Genomic DNA, 21,948 nt, shown 5'->3' on the forward strand with positions numbered 1-21,948 from the left:
TTGGGAGCAGGCCATACATACAATGTCGTACATAACATACAATGTCATACATACATGTTTATGCCAAGCATTTCTACCATTAATTTGAACCCACACACATTTGCAGTTGCCTATGCACATGATTGTTTTCGATACTGGAGTTGATAAATCGATTGTTCTTGACAAGCTACTGATTCAACACAATTCTGAGAATGTTTACGATCTGTTTAGATGTTTGTTTTCTCCAATACTGAAAAACTAAATAGATATAGTATTTTTTTTCTTTTTTAGATAATTTCCAATGTTCTAGCTGTGATTTAACTTAGATAAGAGCATTTTCATTATGTTCATACTAGGTGAATGTATTTCATACTAGGTGAATGTACAGACATAATCAAGTCAGGAAATATTGAGCCAGTCCCGATCACGACAGATGTATTTTTGCCGGTTAGATGGCAATAAGTGACCATTTACAGACCGAGAGATTGAAGTTAAGATCTATAACTTATGATCATATTTTTTCAGCTCATGCTAGTGAGCACATACTAATAATATTGTTGCTTAATCAGGCACACTTGGCCACACACTAATATCACATACGATGAATAATGCTCCAGCAATGAAAGGAACATAGGCGGAATGGTGGTTGAGCTCCTTGTGTGGATGTGTAAAGTTTCTTTGTTCCATTCTTTGAATATTTAAGTAGTTTTCTATTTAAATTAAATTGAATAAGTTGTTTCTTTCTGAAATACAAGACGCAATTCCTACAAAATAAAATTAAAGAATGAAGAATACATAAATTGTAAAAGCTAACCGCATATACAACGTTTGGGCGTGCATTAAAGGGCAAGTTAAACCAAGCATGCTGTTGAGTGTTAGAAAATGCATATTTATAAAGGAGAAAACCGTCATTTTACATTTCAAGTCTTACTAACAACCCTTACTTTTATGTATTTAACATTCTTATGATTTAATTACGTGTGTTTTATTTTAATTAAGTAATTTATGTATTTTAGGGGCATTATAGTCATTTCACAATAAAGGAGAGATCAGACGGCAAAACGGACATCACTTTTGAACTCAGGACGGTCGAAAACCTTAGGAGGAGCATAAAAGGAAAAATGGCACTATTCACATGTACGGTACTATTCACGTGTACGATACTATATACGTTACTGTTCACGACACTGTTCACATAGACGGATGATGACGTGGCATTGACCGATGATGTGGCATTGACTGATGAGGTGTCACGATCCTGTTGGACTAAAATTCTTATGTACTGTTGATGGTGACGTGGCAGCATATCAGTGGACGAAAAATCTCGCGTACGGTGCATGCATCACACAGGATTATTTTCAACCAAACCGCGTTACTGTTCATCCGGGTCAAACCGCGTTACTGTTCAAAGTCGGGTCAAACCGTGTTACTGTTCATCCGCGTGGTCAAACCGTGGACTGTTGACTGATGACGTGGCGCAATCCTGAGCGTCCAAATTATTTTTAATCCGATGGCCATGATTTACTCCATGTATCTATAAAAAGGGGGCCTCCCCCCCTAATTTGATATCTCTGAATCCATTTTTGGGATCCATTTTCTGTAATTCCTTCTCCATCTTGTATTTTCTTCGTATTTTAATAAATTTCCATTTTGCCCCTAGTTCAATTATGAGTGGCTAATTTTCTTTCAAGCTTGGGTTGAAGGTGAAGTCTCAACATGTGTCATGGGCTTAATTTGGTAAATTTATTTTCTCTTCCCCTCTAGTTTTTGTGGATGTTTTGACTTCTCGTCGACAAATAATACTAATCTTGCTAGTACCGCCTTGGTTACACCGGCCTTCTAGTACAAGGTTATTATTATTTGGCACGATAAGCCCTTAGCACCATATTGATTAGAGCGTGGTTCATGAGGTGTGGATTCCCCCCTCATGATTTAATTGGCATTAATACGGATTATTTAGCCCATGATGCATGTTGATACGGATCCAGATACCCAAGTACGTCATTTCAATAGAATTCTCTTCAATTTATTCTCACCATTTCAATACCAATTTTAGAATTTATTCTCTCCATTTTAATTTAAGTTTTAGCATATTCCAATCATTTCCACCACAAATCCAATCACCCATTCACAATATTAATTCTATACACAATTAAAATCCACCTCCTCGTGGGATCGACACTCGTCACCATAAATCTATACTACAATAGATTCGTGCGCTTGCGAGTACATTAAAATTTGCACAACAAGTTTTTGGCGCCGTTGCCGGGGAGGTAAGTAATTTTAATTCATAGAATTAATTTTTTTTGAATAATTTCTTTTATTTTTTTTTCTTGTATTTTTTTTATTAAATTAAAAAAAAAAAAGAAAAAAAAAGTGAATCTACATTTAAAGGTTAGTATTTCTTTTCTTTTTCTCTTCTTTAAAATTCTGTAATTTAATTTTTCATTTATTTTTCTTTGTAATTTTTTTTTGTTTATCTTATTAATTTAATTTTTAGTTAATTTCTTTCACGTATTTATTTTTGTGTATTTTTATAGAAAGGTTGTAATAGCGCAATAAGGTTAGTATCGTAATTTCTCCCTCTTCTTTATTTTTATTTTGTTTTGTTCCCATCTTTATTTTTTGTTTTGTTTGCATCTTTATTTTTATTTTATTTATTTTGCATGCATGGTCGTAGGTCATTATTACCTAATCTTGAACCTATAGACCTTGAATTAGAAAAAACACTTCGCACACACAAACACGTTAAAAATAAAATGGATTTACAAGCACCACAGGAGAGGCCATTTAAGGACTATTTTAGTCCCTTAGCTAATTTGAGCACGTCATGCATAAGATACCCAAATGTAGCTGCTAGGAGTTTTGAATTAAAACCTAGTGTGTTAAATTGTCTCCCTACATTTTATGGCCTAGAAAATGAGGATCCATATAATCATTTGAATGATTTTCATGCCATTTGTCAAACATTCAAATATGAGAATTTTTCAGATGATGATGTTAAACTTAGACTATTCCCATTTTCTTTAAAAGATAGAGCTCGTTCATGGCTTAATACATTGCCTGCTAATAGCATTGCATCATGGGAACAAATGGTTACAAAATTTTTAAATAAATATTTCCCAGTGCATAAAACCAATGCTATTCGCAGGGAAATCTCGGAGTTTACCCAGAAAGATGACGAGCAATTTTTCGAAACATGGGAGCGATTCAATGGGCTACTCTTGAAGTGTCCACATCATGGGTACGAGAAATGGCACCAATGCCAATACTTTTTGGAGGGATTATTGCCGAATGTGCAAGAATGGCTAATGGCAACAAGTGGAGGAGAGCTAATGTCAAAAAGTGCATCAGAGATTTGGGAATTCTTCCAGCGACAAGCGGATAATTCCCAACAACGGAGTCGATCACTCAGGAATACTAGACGAATTAAGGGAGTAAATGAGGTTCAAATTGGCGAGTCAACTTCGGGAATCAAAGAAGTCAAGGAGATGGTTGAAGGTCTTGCTCGACAAATAGCATCGTTATCGACTGCTAAATCAACAGAACCACATGACCATGACTCATACTCAGATCAAGCCAATGCCATAGGTGTAATGAGAAAGCCATCAAATTACAACCCATACTCCAACACATATAACCCTGGATGGAGAGACCACCCCAATTTTTCATGGTCTCAAGGATTCCAACAGAATGGACCAGCAGCTCCAGCTCCACCAATGCAACAAATTCCTCAAGTTCCTCAAGCCTCTCAGCCCCCATTCAGACCATACAATCAGAACCAGAACTACTCTCAACCCAGACCATGGGAGGATGCATTCCAAAATTTCAAAAATGTTACTCACTCCACGATTGAGCAACAGAATCGCACCATTGATGGACTACGAAATGAGTTGAGAGCAGGCTTCAATTCACAAGCTCAATCAGTTTCAAGCCTCGAGAAGATGGTGGGACAACTTGCTTCTTCAGTTCAGACCTTGGCAATGACCGTTGAGAAAGGTAAGTTTCCAAGTCAACCAGTGCCTAACCCTAAAGGAGTGCATGAAGCAAGTACCAGTTCACCACAGCAGCATGGAGAAGTCAAAGCAGTAATGACCTTGCGAAAAGGAAAGGAAGTCGACAACAAAGTGGAGATGCCAGTGACAAAAGAAAATCAAATTGTACCTGTGAATGTTGAGGAATCATCACCGGAGGAGAAAGAAGAAACCAACCCACGAGAATACGTTCCGAAAGCTCCATTTCCTCAGAGGTTAGCGAAAGGAAAAAAGGGAAAATCTACAGGTGAGATTCTCGAAATCTTCAAACAGGTAAGTGTTAACATTCCTTTACTTGATGCTATAAAGCAAGTTCCATCTTATGCCAAGTTTCTTAAAGATCTTTGTACTAAAAAGAGAAATATGCATGTCCAAAAGAAGGCATTTTTAACAGAAAACGTTAGTTCTATACTCCAACATAAAATTCCTTTAAAATGCAAAGACCCAGGCTCCCCCACTATCTCATGTAGTATAGGGAACCACACAATTGAGAATGCTTTGTTGGATTTAGGAGCTAGTGTAAATTTATTGCCTTACTCTGTGTTTGTGAAACTTGGACTGGGAGAATTACACCCAACTCCAGTGGTGTTACAACTTGCAGATCGGTCCACGAAAATACCTCGTGGTATTGTGGAGGACGTGCTTATCCAGGTAGACAAGTTTTATTTTCCTGTTGATTTCATTGTAATTGACACTCAACCAATACAGGATTCAAGGAAGCACATCCCCATTATTCTAGGCCGACCTTTCTTGGCAACTGCAGATGCTCACATTCAATGCAGGACTGGAAATATGCAGTTGTCTTTCGGCAACATGACTATGGAGCTGAACATCTTCAACATTGCCAAACAACCTCACAGTGTAGATGATGGAATTGTTGATGTGGATTTAATTGAAGCATTAGTTGATGATACTTTTGTTTCAAACCTTAGTGATGATCCTTTACAAACATGTTTAACTCACTTTGGTTTTGATTTTGATATTGACAGATCGGTCGAAGAGGTCAATGCCCTGCTTGACTCAGCACCATCTATGGACACTAATAAATGGAAGTCAAGAGTTGAACAACTAGCACCATCAGAGAAGAAACTCATCCCATCATCAGAATCACCACCGAAACTTGAGCTCAAACCATTACCCAACACATTGGAATATGCATTTTTGGGAGAGGAAAGTACTCTACCGGTAATCATCTCATCATCCCTCAATGACGAACAAAAAGGTAAGTTGTTGAATGTTTTAAAAGACCACAAAGGAGCATTAGGATGGACCATAGCAGACATAAAAGGTATAAACCCAGTAGACTGCATGCATTACATTCACCTTGATGAAAATGCTAAAACTACTAGGGAGATGCAACGTCGGTTAAATCCTAACATGAAAGAAGTTGTTAGAACAGAAGTCCTTAAGCTATTAGACGCAGGTATCATTTACCCCATTTCTGATAGTTCATGGGTCAGTCCTGTACAAGTTGTCCCCAAAAAGTCAGGAGTCACAGTAGTTACGAATGCTGATAATGAATTGATACCCACTAGAGTAACTACAGGATGGCGTGTATGCATTGATTATAGAAAGTTGAATTCTGTCACACGTAAAGACCATTTTCCTTTACCATTTATTGATCAAATGCTTGATAGATTAGCAGGCCATGAATTTTATTGCTTTCTAGATGGCTACTCAGGATATAATCAAATTCCCATAGCACCAAAAGATCAAGAGAAAACTACTTTCACTTGCCCTTTTGGCACATTTGCATATAGGAGAATGCCATTTGGATTATGTAATGCACCTGCTACATTTCAACGATGCATGTTAAGCATTTTTTCTGATATGGTTGAACGATTCCTTGAAGTCTTTATGGATGATTTTTCTGTCTTTGGTGACTCGTTTGATCAATGTTTACATCATCTAACACTAGTTCTGCAGAGATGTATCGAGAAGAACTTGGTCTTAAATTGGGAGAAATGCCATTTTATGGTAAAACAAGGTATTGTCCTCGGTCACATCATTTCGAGCAAAGGTATTGAGGTTGACAAAGCCAAGGTGGATCTCATTTCTAATCTTCCTCCACCCAAAACAGTCAGAGAAGTAAGATCTTTCCTTGGGCATGCTGGTTTCTATAGACGTTTCATTAAAGATTTTAGCAAAGTTTCTAGACCCTTATGCAATTTACTTGCTAAGGATGTACCTTTTATCTTTAATGATTCATGTCTTATGGCGTTTGAAAAATTAAAACAGTTGTTGACATCATCACCCATCATTCAGGCCCCAAACTGGAGCTTACCATTTGAGCTTATGTGTGATGCATCTGATTATGCAGTAGGAGCAGTATTAGGACAAAGAGTTGATCGAATTCCCCATGTTATTTACTATGCTAGTATGACATTGAATGATGCACAGTTGAACTATTCAACTACTGAAAAAGAAATGCTAGCAGTAGTGTTTGCATTGGAAAAATTTCGATCATATCTCATTGGTTGTAAAATAATTATATTCACAGATCATGCTGCTCTTAAATATCTTCTCACAAAGAAAGATGCAAAAGCCAGACTAATTCGTTGGGTGTTACTTTTGCAGGAATTTGACTTGGAATTCAAAGATAAGAAAGGGTCAGAAAATGTTGTGGCGGACCATCTCTCTCGTCTTCACTTTGACACAATTACAGAGCCATTAATATTAAATGAGTCATTTCCAGATGAACAATTAATGAGTGTGGAAGTATTACCTTGGTATGCTGATATAGTTAATTATCTTGTTACAGGTAAACTTCCAGAGCATTGGACCAAGCAAGACAAGGCTAAATTCTTTGCAGAGATAAAGAATTTCTTTTGGGATGACCCGTATTTGTTCAAGTATTGTGCGGATCAAATTGTTAGACGATGTGTCCCAGAAAGTGAAATTCAGAATATCCTTTCATTCTGCCATGAACAAGCTTGTGGAGGCCATTTCAGTGCTAAGAAGACAGCGACTAAAGTTTTACAATGTGGTTTCTATTGGCCATCTATATTTCGAGACGCTTACACTTTCTGTTCTTCATGTGATAGGTGTCAACGAATGGGAAGCATTACACGAAGGAACATGATGCCACTAAATCCAATTTTAGTGGTTGAGATTTTTGACGTATGGGGTATCGACTTCATGGGACCCTTTCCCCCTTCTTTTGGCCATCAATACATATTGGTTGCTGTTGACTACGTATCAAAATGGGTAGAAGCAATTCCATGTAGGACCAATGATCACAAGGTGGTAATAGCATTTTTAAAAAGCAACATTGTTTCACGCTTTGGATTCCCACGAGCGATAATCAGTGATGGTGGTGCCCACTTTTGTAACAAAGCATTCAAAGCTCTTTTGACAAAGTATTCAATCACACACAAAGTGGCGACCCCGTATCATCCGCAAACCAGTGGCCAAGTTGAGATCTCCAATCGAGAAATAAAGCACATATTAGAAAAAACGGTGAGGCCGGACAGAAAAGATTGGTCATTAAGACTTGATGATGCCTTATGGGCATATAGAACGGCTTTCAAGACCCCGATTGGGATGTCACCCTACAGGCTAGTGTATGGAAAAGCTTGCCACCTACCTGTGGAACTCGAGCATCGTGCATATTGGGCCATCAAGAAATTCAATTTTGACATGCAGCAAGCCAGCTCAGAAAGAAGATTACAGCTGGCAGAACTTGAAGAAATTCGCAATGACGCGTACGAAAATGCCAAGATTTACAAGCAACGAATGAAAGTCTTCCATGATAAGCAAATTATGAGAAAATCGTTCACTCCAGGTCAGAAAGTGCTTTTATTCAATTCTCGCTTGCACCTATTCCCAGGTAAGTTACGCTCTCGTTGGTCTGGCCCATTTATTGTTCATACTGTTTTTCCACATGGGGCAATTGAAATTAAAGACCCAAAGAATGGTGTCACGTTTAAAGTTAATGGTCAAAGATTAAAGCCATATCTAGAGTACCAACCACATGAAGAAGACACCGAAATAAATTTGAGTGACCCACCAAATTTGAATTGATTTTTTTTTCTTTTCGTTGATTTGATTTTTCTTTCTTTCTTTTTATTATTATTCTTTTGCTAATTGAAATTGTTTTTGCATAAGTGTGTTTATTTTACCATTAAGTTTTCTCTTATCATTTTTAATCATGAGTCTCATACTTAGACCGTTCCTCCTGAACATTCTTAAACCACTTCAACGTGTCAAAACTCATCTCAAAAGACAGATTCAATTTTGTAAAACACATCGCATTTGGTCTCTACAACCACCAGAGTTAGTAGCCTATGTTGAGGGTTTAGAACACCAACTCAGAGACATTGAGAGAAGTGTTTACGACATCCAGTTGGAGCTTGAGGTAAATTCAATAAGAGGACGATTTTAATTTTCTTTGTGTGTTTTAATTTGTTTTTCTATTTGTGTGCTTTAGTTTGTTACCCCGGTGAAGTGGCGGATAACGGTACTCCGTGACAATCAAGTCGGTTACTTCAGTTTCCCATAATAACTGACATTCTGAGGCGAAGGTATGGACAGAAACGAGATTCTAGCGAAGCTTCACAAGCGATTCCCTTCACTTCCTCAGAATGCCCTCCTTACGATCTATAAAGCTCGGTCCGAACGCATGCGATTACTCATGAGGAATAACATACCTGCTGACATCCGTTGGTTAATCGAGGCTAAAGTACGATCGGCAGGTGAGTTACCTCCAAAATTTATTGCATACATGCCTGGTTGTGGTAAAGGAAATTATGCAAGAAAACGACGAGCTCGAAGAATTTCTGTTGCTTGTCATAAGTGTGCCAGAATGAGTTGCAATAAAAACCCATGTTCTTTAGGAATGATGTCTGATAACAGGGAAGATAAGATTCAATTCATTAGGGATGGCTTGAATAAGGAGCCATTGGATGATATCCTTTTGTCTCTTGAAACGCATCCCAGTGGATATGTGCAAGGAGCGATTCTCCAGTTATGGCCATTATTCCAGAAAGAGCATGCACGATATAGTCTCGGGAATCTGACTATAAACGACCCTGTTTGCCAGTTTATAAGAAAACTGGATGGGAAGCCTATCCTCGACCCATAGAGGGCGTTCAAGCCGTTTCTGGACGTAAAACCAGAGGAAGATGTGAGCCACAGTCGCAACTACGTGTAAATATCCTTTTACTTTACTGTTATTTTATTTCATTTCACTGTTGTTTTATTGTTTGCATTATTGTCTTTAATAATTTTATTACTGTTTGCTTTTTTCTTTTTACTGTTTTCTTTTTGACTCGCGAGCCATGTGCTTCATGCGTTATTTGACACTAACATGTTACCTCATTCACAGCTGTGACCCACTATCACCAAGACTCTTAAATGTGATTTCTTTTGTCAAACACTCACAAATTGTTTTTGAGAAATATTCCAATGGCAGCTACTCCCAATAGACAATTCAAGAACATTTGTGTGCTTTCTGGATTTACCTATGGCAAACATAAAGAGTTCGTTGAGGCAGCCATAGATCTTGGTCGAAGCATAGCAGCGAGAAATTTACATTTGGTGTATGGAGGAGGTAACCGAGGGTTATCAAAAATGGTCTCCGAAGCAGCTTTTATCAGAGGAAGTCAAGTGTTAGGCATCATCCCAAGAGTCCTAAAACCATTGGGCAGTTCGTCTGACTCATCAACTGGAGAAGAGTTAGTCGTCTCAGGTATGCAAGAAAGAATAACTGAAATGCTTAATCATGCTGATGCTTTTGTTTTCCTTCCAGGAGATCTTGCAACACTAGAGGCACTTATGACACTAGCATCTTGGGCCCATCTGCACATCCACCAGAAACCCATCGGTTTGTTAAATGTCAATAACTTTTATGATGGCTTTATCGCATTTCTTAACCATGCAATAAAAAACTATTTCATTCCCTCTAATGCGAAAAAACTCTTTATTTGTGCTCACACTACTAATGAGCTACTTGATATGTTACAAGCTTATCGACCGGAGCCAGACCCCTGGACCTTTGTGTTGGAGCGTCCAAATAATGATGGTAACAGTAGCCGCAGTAAGAAGTACAAATTAGATTTAACTCTCCGCCTGTAAATATTTTCTTCTGTGTTGCACCACCCAGGTGATGTCTTCTAAACTCTACTTCTTTCATTTCAAACATTGAGGACAATGTTTCGTTCTGGTTGGGGGGAGGGAATAGTCGACAATTGTGGAATTTTGGTTAAGTTTTTACTAATTTTTTGTTGTAGAAACTAACTGTTGCTAACTTTTTGTGTTGAAGATGGCTGAATATGGAGTGTAGTTACTCTAGAAACGCATCTTCATTGTTTAAAAACAAATTCAAAAAAAAAATTCAAAAAAAAAAAAATTAATTTCAGACATTTTCTTTTTCTTTATTATGTGTTTATGTTTATTTTTCTTCTTTAATTTCTCCTCTATAAATATACATTTTCCAACTTTTGAGTCAAAGATGGCTGAATATGGAGTGTAGTGCCTCTAGAAACGCATCTTCTTAGTTAAAAAAAAAAAAATTCTAATAAATTTTTCTACATCATTTTCACATTCCTGCATGCATATTTTTCTTTCATGTTTAGAATAGGTTGGGGGGTAGAATGTTGTTAAAAAAAAAAAATTTGTGTTATTTGTTTTAACATTGGATGACATGATTAATTTCAAATTTTATTATTTGTATTATCTTTGGTCTTAAGTGATGTTACGCTATGTTTGCTACTTTACATGTTGATGTCGGAGACAAATATGAGTTGCTTGAAGGAATGAACATATCATAAATAAGTGCCAAGTGAGTTGTTGAGCCTATCATTTTCTTGGAGAGTAACCCTTTTGCCCATTCTCTATACAGCTTAGCAGTTTATTATTTTATACACGATCTCTACATTTCTTTTGAGTTAACCCTTTAAAAAAAATTGTAAAATAAAAAAAAAAAGAAAAAAGAAAAAGAAAAAAGAGTGTGTTGCTACATTTGGAGGCCCATCTAATTAGTAGATATGGAAGATTATTTAGAGCCCTAAAAGACGATGGAGAGGCCATCTTTGATCCGTTTGAGCCTTTCAAGCCATCCCTTTTATTTAATATCCATAGTTAACCCTTTTGAGCCTTTAAAAAAAAAAAAAAAAAAAACCTTTTCTTTGTCAACTTATCATCTTGACCCACTCCGATTTGGAGTATTACCTGATATCTTATAAGTTCCATCACCTATGTATGTTTGAGAAAATGTAAATAATTATTTTGTTCAGTGAAGTTATGCCAAATAAAAGCAAAAAAAAAAAAAACAAAAAAAAAACAAAAACAAAAACAAAAGTTGTTGTTTCAAAAGAATAAAAATAGGTGAAATCCACCTTGCAACTTCCAAAAAAAAAAAAAAAAATTCTCTGCATTTTTCTCAAACATACACTTTGTTTTCCTTAATTCCTTTCTTTGTTAACCATGTCCCTAGCCTACGTTACATCCTAATAAAAGTCCTTCCTGATTTTAGGGAACTATAATCTGAAGTAGAAGCTAGTTATATGGGCTAAAAAGATGTAGTGATGCATAATTAAAAAAAAAAAAGATAAATAAAGTGGGTTGACTAACATTTTATTTGACTTGAGATCGTATTATTTCTAAGCTGAGGGCATATTTATTTCATCTTGGTGAGAGCATGTGATATCACTTCTTTATTATTTTCTCTCTCAATTACCATTCATTGGAGTGACTATTTTTATTGGGATTAATTTATTTGTGAGAGTGTCACTACTTCCAGTGAGATTTTGGGGTTTGACATGTCATTCTTGAGAGTAGCTAAAACAAAGTCTACTGGGCTAATTCATGTGGATGGTTGATGTGGGTGTGATGTTGCTTTAGACTGGAGATAATGCTTATACTTTTATTTGATTGCTATCATTAATCTGATGGAATAAATACGAGTGTTTCTATTAAAACAAAAAAAAAATTATTTTGAATTTGAATTTTGTTTTCGCTTTATTTGCTAGGGACTAGCAATAAGCTGGTTGGGGGGTGTGTTGAGTGTTAGAAAATGCATATTTATAAAGGAGAAAACCGTCATTTTACATTTCAAGTCTTACTAACAACCCTTACTTTTATGTATTTAACATTCTTATGATTTAATTACGTGTGTTTTATTTTAATTAAGTAATTTATGTATTTTAGGGGCATTATAGTCATTTCACAACAAAGGAGAGATCAGACGGCAAAACGGACATCACTTTTGAACTCAGGACGGTCGAAAACCTTAGGAGGAGCATAAAAGGAAAAATGGCACTATTCACATGTACGGTACTATTCACGTGTACGATACTATATACGTTACTGTTCACGACACTGTTCACATAGACGGATGATGACGTGGCATTGACCGATGATGTGGCATTGACTGATGAGGTGTCACGATCCTGTTGGACTAAAATTCTTATGTACTGTTGATGGTGACGTGGCAGCATATCAGTGGACGAAAAATCTCGCGTACGGTGCATGCATCACACAGGATTATTTTCAACCAAACCGCGTTACTGTTCATCCGGGTCAAACCGCGTTACTGTTCAAAGTCGGGTCAAACCGTGTTACTGTTCATCCGCGTGGTCAAACCGTGGACTGTTGACTGATGACGTGGCGCAATCCTGAGCGTCCAAATTATTTTTAATCCGATGGCCATGATTTACTCCATGTATCTATAAAAAGGGGGCCTCCCCCCCCTAATTTGATATCTCTGAATCCATTTTTGGGATCCATTTTCTGTAATTCCTTCTCCATCTTGTATTTTCTTCGTATTTTAATAAATTTCCATTTTGCCCCTAGTTCAATTATGAGTGGCTAATTTTCTTTCAAGCTTGGGTTGAAGGTGAAGTCTCAACATGTGTCATGGGCTTAATTTGGTAAATTTATTTTCTCTTCCCCTCTAGTTTTTGTGGATGTTTTGACTTCTCGTCGACAAATAATACTAATCTTGCTAGTACCGCCTTGGTTACACCGGCCTTCTAGTACAAGGTTATTATTATTTGGCACGATAAGCCCTTAGCACCATATTGATTAGAGCGTGGTTCATGAGGTGTGGATTCCCCCCTCATGATTTAATTGGCATTAATACGGATTATTTAGCCCATGATGCATGTTGATACGGATCCAGATACCCAAGTACGTCATTTCAATAGAATTCTCTTCAATTTATTCTCACCATTTCAATACCAATTTTAGAATTTATTCTCTCCATTTTAATTTAAGTTTTAGCATATTCCAATCATTTCCACCACAAATCCAATCACCCATTCACAATATTAATTCTATACACAATTAAAATCCACCTCCTCGTGGGATCGACACTCGTCACCATAAATCTATACTACAATAGATTCGTGCGCTTGCGAGTACATTAAAATTTGCACAACACATGCCACCAAATTGGAACACATTCATCAGATGGTATGAGTTGCAGAAAGGAGACTAATTTACATAAAGAACAAACTTATTAGTCATTAAGACATGAAGTCTTTGAGAAGATGATATGAAGTTCTAATTATTAAATTTTAATAACTTTAATTGGCATCTTCAACTTCTAAAATTTGTGGAAATGTTATCAATATAATTCCTAAGGATGAAAATTGTCAGTAGTCTCATCAGTGAGAGCAGCTTCTTGACACATCCTCACTCGGTCTCACTCATAATTTTGAATATTGAAGTAGATTTTTAATTAATTAAAATTAATAGGTTGTGTTTTGTTTCTGCAATCACCAGAGTTTTAGAAATAATGAGTAAGGGTTGGGGTTGGTGTGTGCACAAAATTATTATAATTATAATTATTAATAGTTGAATAGCGCCAACTTGACTTTTTCAGATGTTTCTAGGATTGGAAAGTGAGGTTGAATCATTAATAGGGAAATCATTCAAGAAAACGTAGAATGAGGATGCGAGACAGCAAGAATATTAAAAAGTATGTTAGAACCGGTTATATTAAGAAAATTTTTAGTTTAGATGAATCATATTTTGATTTTTTTTATTCAACAAAAAAATTGCATTAATCTCATGAGAAAAGAGTATAAAGTAGTTTCGATAGAAAATTTTCCAGCCAAATAATAACATTAGACGCAATGACAGATCCAGACACTTGAATTAAGGGACGCTTACTTTAAAAATTTTAATTTAGTTTGGGATACTTTTTTTTACTGTTCATTTAAACACATTTAAAGGCACAAAAACACAAATTCTTTTTTTTTTTTAAATTTAAAAAATCACAGTAATAAAACATTTACTTTAAATGTTGGAACTCATTGTGACCACATTTGTAAAAGTATCATTTTTGTAAGTAATCTCTACATACTATCTAAATAAAATAAAATAATATTATTACTAGGATTTGAACCAAATTTCTAAAACTATTAATAACATTATTATCACTAAATTACAAATATTTTATTATATAGAAAAAATATTCAAATTCTTTTTATTTAATTCTTTCAAAAGAGTTTTGTACATATTTAAAAGAAAAACAATGGCCAGAAGAGGTTGACACCACTCTTGGGTCTTAGCTGGGCCTGCTCATGACTAGACGACTAGACGCAAAGGCGTTGAAGATTTTTGAAGAGGTTGGTAAGGTTTTGAAGATTTTTGAAGCATAAGGAATTAAAATGTTTTCAAGATGGCCCCGGACATGTTTTCAAGGCAACCCACAATTTTCTTAAAATACTAACTTGCAATATATTTTGGCAACTTCCAACTTAAAATCCTGGTTCTGCGACTGATTAGGAGACTTGGGTCAATTTTAAATTTTTGCTAGCATATGAGCGGATTCAAGAGACATGATGGACTCAAAGAACATCTATTCATTCAATCAGCCCATGAATATCACTAATGACCCAAAAAAACCTCAGTACGAGAGCTAGAGAGACAATTAATAAGTTCATGAGACACTACACAATTGGCTTGATCATCACCAGCATGTTCTACCACTTTATTAGATTGGCCTGGATTTGCTCTTCCCGTGCAAACAACAGAATCCCATCTAAAGTTAGATTAATTGCATGTTATCCTAGGTGGCAACGTTAGATTTCACAATTGAAAAATAGTATTTTTGTATTTGAATTACCTTTTGTTTTCAACTCTTTTCTTATAATTATTTTTTTAGAGTATGTATTCATAGAATAAAGTTCTTTATGTCCCATTTTATTTAATATATTTCTTTCTATTTATGAAAATTTATGGTCATAATAAAATATAATTTTTTTAATTTAGCCTGAGGTAATATGAAGTTTTGGGTCCACCCCTGGTTAACTTATTGACTAACAACTAAATAGACGATGTTTGGATTGCCTCTCCGGTGATTGAAATTTTTTTCTTTTTTGAGAAAAAAAAAGAAAATACTTAAGTAGTTTTCTTTTTAAATTAAATTAAATTAAATAAGTTGTTCCTTACTGAAGTACAAGACGCAGTTCCTACTAAATAAATTAAAGATTGAAGAATATAGAAAATGTAAAAGCTAGCTGCATACACAGCTTTTGGGCATGCATTAAAGGACAAATTAATCAAGCGCGCCCACCAAATTGGAACACATTCATGATTCACTGGATGTGGATGGTGATTTGCAGAACGGAGACTTTGCATAAAAGAACAAACTTATTAATCATTAAGACATGAAGTTGTAATTATTTAATGTTAATAACTTTAATTACCAACTTCTAAAATTTATGGTAACGTTATCAATAAAATTCCGAAGGATGAAAATTGTCAATCAGTCTCATTAATAACAGCAACTTCTTGCTCAATGTCACTCGTTTTCACTCTTAATTTTGAATATTTAAGTAGCTTTCTTATTAATTAAATTGAATAAGTTGTGGTTTGTGTGTAATCGCTCGAGTTTTAGCAATATTGAGTAAGGGTTAGTGTTGGTATTTGCACAAAATTATTATAACTACAATTATTAATAGTTGAAGAGCACCAAATTTATTTATTGAGTAGTGTTACACATCTCAAATTTTTCATCATAAATGATATGACATTCATCAAATTGATTGGTGAGATAGTACAATTATGAATTTTGTAAGAAATTATGAAATTTAATGAATGAGATATCATTTAGAATAAAATTTAAAATAATAGGAGTATATTACCACTCTTATTTTTTTAGACTTGGTTAGGACTGGAAAATGATGTTGAATCATTAATAGGAAAATCATTCAAGAAAACTTAGAACGAGGATGCAAGGCAGCAAGAATACTAAAAAATATGTTAGAGTCGGTTAAATTAAGAATATTTTAAATAGCTTTCATAAAGCATATTTTCATATTTTTTTAATTGAACATAAAAATTGCATTAATCTCATGACAAAAGAGTATAAAGTTCTACTAAAACATTTTCCAGCCGAACTACAAAACTAGTCGTCGAGGCGGAACTACATTCACGCCTAGGGTTGCCAATGTTTCAAATTTTTTTTTTATAAAAATAATGTGAAAACTAAAAAGTTTTCAAAACGGTCCCCAATATATTTTTCAAGGCAACTCTCAATCTTCTTCATATTTTGGCAACCCCTAAATTAAAATCTTAATTCCACCAACGACTAGACGACTTTTGCAAATTTTGCTAGCTTGTGAGTTGATACTTTAATGCGCGCTCAAATTTAAGTTGGCAAAAATACATGATTTTTCTCTAAGCTCGGATTTTAATCTTGTGGTAAGGAATGAATGAAATAATATATATATATATATATATTTTTTAAAGGGTGAAAGACCAAAAAAGAAAAAATAGTACTTGAAAATTATAAGCTCAAAAGTTGTTTAACTAGCAATTCATTTATTTATTTTTTTAGAAGGAATAATTCATGAGTTTTCAAGTCATCTTTAACAATAGTGAAATGTGAAAATAATTGTTGCATCTTCAGAAAGTAGTCCTCTTATAAGAATGCACACATCCTTTTAAAGTACAGACGTTCGGATTTTATATGCTCATATTACAATATATTTATGTAATATTCAGAAGTTTCATCGAGAGTTTTTAAGTTACATTTCACTCTTACCCCTGCTCATCATCAAATTAAATGTATACCCTTAGAATTGCACTCGTGACTTCTTGCTTCCACTGCAATGGTTAAGCCAACTAGGATATCGGGATTTAAATTTACGTGATTATAATATATTCTCGAAATGTAACGAGACTAAAATGATAATATAAGCCTGTTAAATCAAAACCAAAACAAAACAATTGAGCCATTGGACCTTAGTACTAAGGTCTGGGTTGAATTTACACAAACAAGCCCAAGTTTGTATAAAAATGGGCCAAACCCAATGCATCTTTGAGTTTGACCCCTTCACCTTATTCCATGCAACTTAGTTAATTTTTTTTGTAAAACCAAGCAATTTGTATGTTTGTTTTATTATTCATTCCTTTTATTAATTTTTTTTTTTCTTGAAGTGTTCTGTCAATGCTGATCCTAGTGTCATACATCATATCGAGATAGCATACATTGTATACTTATGGGTGCAAGTATATGCAACACAATCTAATGTATTTATGCCTTTGTTGGGGTTAACCAATTTAACTATAAAAACTTATACAAGAGGTATGAAATCACAATAAAGAAAATTTTATTTTTCAATCTTGTGTACTTAGAAAAGAAAAAATGGTTGATCGTGATTTCTTTTTCATTAGATTTTAATACTAAAGTATGCATGGTGTAATGTTTAGAGAAAAATAAAGGGGCGCTTACTGTTATTTACTTAATTTGACATCTAATTTTGTGAACCACATTGGATTGGATTTGTTGGATCTTACTGTCCACATAATCTGTTTTGGTCTAAATAGGCATCAGACTTTGATTGAACTCTGGGCTCAAATGTGGAATTAGCTAGGGATGGGCATGAGTTGGTTTGTGTTAGATTTTAAAACAATCTGAACTAAATTATAAAAATTTGGATCTGACCCAAACCAACCCAAATATTTTTAACTCAATCCAAATAACCCATTTGGGTTTGGTTTGAATTTTATGATCAAAATATTTTTTACTTTGATAAATTTAATTATATTAAAATTATAATATATTATTAATTTTATTAATTATTAAATAACTATTAAAATATGAAAAAATATAGTGGATAAAAAATTATAAATAATAGATTTTACAATAACTTTATCCTTAAATTAAAGAATACTAGAAAATTAAAATAAAATTTAATTACGAAAAATCATTATTTCTCAATAAATGAGAACGTAAACTTTAATAATAAACTTTCACAAATATGATATCAACAAGTAAATTAAATGAAAGAAAAAAAAAATTAGTGGTATTAACCATATTAAAACACAAATTCAAACAATATCAATACAAATCAAAACAAGATAAGCATCCCAACTCAGATATCAAAACAATCCATCATAATCGTTTATATCCTCAGTACTTTAGTAACTAAAAAATGTGCTTCAAGATTCAACCTTTTTTATTTATTTATTTATTTTTTTTGGTGTTTACGGTCAGGGATGGGAAGGTTCAGTCTATATATAGTTCCTGTTTTAATTATAGCCCAACTTTGGTCGTTTCTGACGAAAAGAAGCTAGCGGCATTTGATGTTTAATTTTTTTTTTTTTTGGTTGAGGTCGTAATGTGATAACCTTTTGTTTTAAAATTTTGTAAGTTTTTTATATACAAAAATTGGAAAATGTGACTCCACTTCACATCTGAAATAATCAGACCCCTAGTATTGAGTGAAAATTCCAATTTCTTGTCAAACTAGTCTCTGTCTGTTTTTATTTTGTTGCTGATGCTCTTTCTTATGTTGCAGCCAACAGTTCTTTTATTTCAACAAGAAGGAAACATGGCTGAATTAGCTGGTGCTGACGTTAATATTTCTTAGTAAACATGAACCATTAATTGTACCATTTACTTTCCATTAATTGTATGTTAAATGACACAATTTTTCTTATGCTTGCCTCAAGTTTATTTGAGGAGAAAATAAGAAAAAACCAAAGAGAAAGAAAGAAAATTTGGTTGATTGCTTCATATCGGTAAGGGTTAATCTAAGCTGGGTTTGTCTCTCATCGTCAGAGCTAATTTGTTTTTTCACACTGGAGATGATGATAATACATAAGATTCAAACATGCTTTAATTAATATATTATAGCAAAATCATATCCAACAGGTTCCGAGATACCTCATTTTAGAGTTCTGAGTATGGCTACACAAACAACCTTTACAGATATTGGCAAGCCTTATTACTAGAAGAAACAGTACTTTCACTTCCCAGATAAACCACAGAAGCTTATAGTCTATCAACCTTTGCTTTGCTAATCAAAGATTTTTGGCCTAGCCCCTGCAGGTGAGGGACATTACATTCATTCCATTGCCCAGCCACTCTCAAGAATCCAATGCCCTTCCTTGTTCAGGTATTGATTCTTTGGGTTGAGACTGGTGGGTGAGTTTGTTCGTGCATGGTGATATTCACACATTGATGGATTCCTCCTACAGAAACAGATTCACGAGACTCAATAATTGCAGATAAATTGCCTAGTTTGTTTCCCCTTAATTACTTTTCTTTTATTATATTTTGCATGAGTGTAAACAAAAACAAAGAGAAACAATCTCAGGATAGCCAGCAGAATTCCTGCAAGAGTGGATAAACACAAGGAATCAAAATCTAGTACCTTTTTTTTTTTGAATTCGGAGGCACAGGCACTTCATTTCCATCGAAGAAAGAAGCAGCTTCAAGCTATAAATACAAGAGGATGCCGTGGGTTATTGTTTCGAATGAAAAACAACAATCAGTGATCCAAAAGAGATGGCAGACAAGATTTAGTAATTATTGCTATGTCATGTTACCTCAATACTCTCAGGAATTCTGGATGCACTCTCTTTCTGAAGGAGTTTTGCCTACTCAGAAGAAGAACATAAATTGTTATCCATTTTTCAGCGTCAATAGGATTGCATGAAATATGGGCAAGGGAAGAACATGCTCACATTCAGCTTTTCTACACGTCGAATTGCACTGTAAAGGAATTTCTCATGATCAACAGCTTCATGAATTGTGGTGATGTTCTCCACCTTTGGTTGGTAAAAACTGTTTTTTATATAATAAAAAATATAGAAATATATATCAAGTAGGAAGAATGAAAAGACATTTAATAAATAGATTCAAAGTGCAACAGACATGTATCTTGGGGATGATCCACATACTCAGAATTGATATTAATCATATAGAGTATCACAGAACAAATTTCTTTAAGCAAACCCACCTCATCTTTTCCTCTGCATCAAATTGTCTTTCACAAAGCTCAATAAGTTTTTTCTCAAGTTCCTAGGAAGCCAGAAACAGATCAAAATCAATTACAACTTATAGGTGAATTTTGTTGTAGAACACTGTGTTCTCAGTGTGAAATCACAAATTACCTCCTTCCTAAACTTGTCCCATCATCAATAAGTGATTCATTCAAATGAAAAAAGAAAAAAAAAAGGATTTTCATCAGATCAAAACTAGAAAACAAATGAAAAGGCACATGTGAGCGTGTGAGCATGAAATATAAGCAACATAGAGGGAGAGGGAGAGGTAGAGGTAGACAGCCAAACTTTTTTATCAGATCCAGCATTTCTCCTTCACATTTTGAGTGCACGAGGCTTCGGTACAAATGCTGATGATGAGAGCACAAATTATCACATATGAATTTTAAAACATGTCATCTTAAGTGGAAAAGAGAGAGATCAGAGAGATTAATTACATCTTCATTTTCAAGAGGTCTTCATATTTGTAAGATCGTTGCAAGCATATCAAACGTAAGAGAATATGACCAAAAGAATAAATAAATTGTTAGTGACCTTCATAAGTCCAGAACAAATAGAAATAACAGAGACAACACAGAAACATACTCTTGTTTCTCATCACATATAAAGCGAAGAAATATATCCTCAATCCTGCAAAATCCAGAGAACTAAATAAAAAAACAAATCACAAGATGGGATCTATGAAAAGACCACAAAAGAAAATCTTAAAATTCCTTTCTTGCGAATTGAACAATAAGTATCAACCTTCTACTGCTAGAATATTTTGTCAGTTTACCACTGGGAGAAAACATAAGGAGGCCAACATCAGTATCACACAGTACTGATAATTCATTGGCCTTCTTAACAATCCCATCTCTGCGCTTCGTATATGTTACTTGGAGAGCAGGATAATTCTCAATTTTCTGCATAAGGAGCTTCCTACGACCCATGATTAACAAAAGTTGAAAGCAAAAACAGAGATGGTAGAGGATTTCTGCTAGACTACTATGAGAAATGGAGAGTGTTTATAAGAAAAGAAGCTAAGAGTGCATTGAAGTTTCAGGTAATGTGACCAGGGAACATAGTTATTGCAAAAGGCCAACTGTCATAAATCACCCAGCTATAATCACAATATGATTCTTCAGCTAAGTTGACTTTGTAACAAAATTGTAGAAAAGTATTTTTAATAATTCAAAAGAAATCCTGTAGATATGCATGTAATTAATAACAACAAGCCCAAAACATCTAGAATGACTGTTTTGAGATCTCAAAGTTGGGGCCACACAAGGGACTGCATTTTGTCAATGACTCAACTGACATGATTTTAAGATAAACAAAATCACATTATTTTATCAAACTATTGCATTCATATCACAGGAATATCGGTCTTACATTTAAAAGGAAAAAAAAAAAAAAAGCGCCGGGGACAAACAGTGATCATAGCAAGCCGTTTGATCAGAGTATTTGCTCATATAAAAACTTATGCGGTCAACTTGGTTTCATGCACAGGCTAAAATCTTGCATTTACAATAGTGTAAAGTTTAGACAATCTATCAAGGCTATCCCAATGAAACAAATTAACAAGTAACCCATTTGCTCAGGAACAATGCATGTACGCTCGTAATCAAAATGCAACTGCTCGGTTAAAAGCACATAAAACAAATTCTAATTAAAAGCACGTTGAAGAAAAGTTAGTACACGAAAAGAGGTG

General features: G+C 34.5%; 1 protein-coding gene and 1 non-coding gene across 2 annotated transcripts; both read right to left on the minus strand.

Moving 5' to 3' along the window:
• Nucleotides 1-3,122: 3,122 nt before the first annotated feature.
• LOC127900518 (small nucleolar RNA R71) lies at nucleotides 3,123-3,226 on the minus strand. The gene has a single exon (XR_008052702.1). It is a non-coding gene; the product is annotated as a small nucleolar RNA R71 (small nucleolar RNA).
• A 15,833-nt stretch (nucleotides 3,227-19,059) lies between these two features.
• Nucleotides 19,060-21,352, minus strand: LOC102623603 (uncharacterized). Its single transcript, XM_052433145.1, has 9 exons — nucleotides 21,003-21,352; nucleotides 20,844-20,888; nucleotides 20,696-20,714; nucleotides 20,370-20,608; nucleotides 20,216-20,277; nucleotides 19,941-20,040; nucleotides 19,803-19,853; nucleotides 19,628-19,692; nucleotides 19,060-19,445 (listed from the first exon to the last, which is right to left on the minus strand). Exons 5-9 carry the CDS (start codon nucleotides 20,218-20,220, stop codon nucleotides 19,319-19,321), a joined length of 348 nt encoding a protein of 115 aa, XP_052289105.1. The 5' UTR covers nucleotides 20,221-20,277; nucleotides 20,370-20,608; nucleotides 20,696-20,714; nucleotides 20,844-20,888; nucleotides 21,003-21,352; the 3' UTR covers nucleotides 19,060-19,318.
• Between the last annotated feature and the right edge of the window lie 596 nt (nucleotides 21,353-21,948).

This window comes from Citrus sinensis, chromosome 2 (assembly GCF_022201045.2).
Source record: "Citrus sinensis cultivar Valencia sweet orange chromosome 2, DVS_A1.0, whole genome shotgun sequence".
Taxonomy (NCBI): Eukaryota; Viridiplantae; Streptophyta; class Magnoliopsida; order Sapindales; family Rutaceae; genus Citrus; species Citrus sinensis.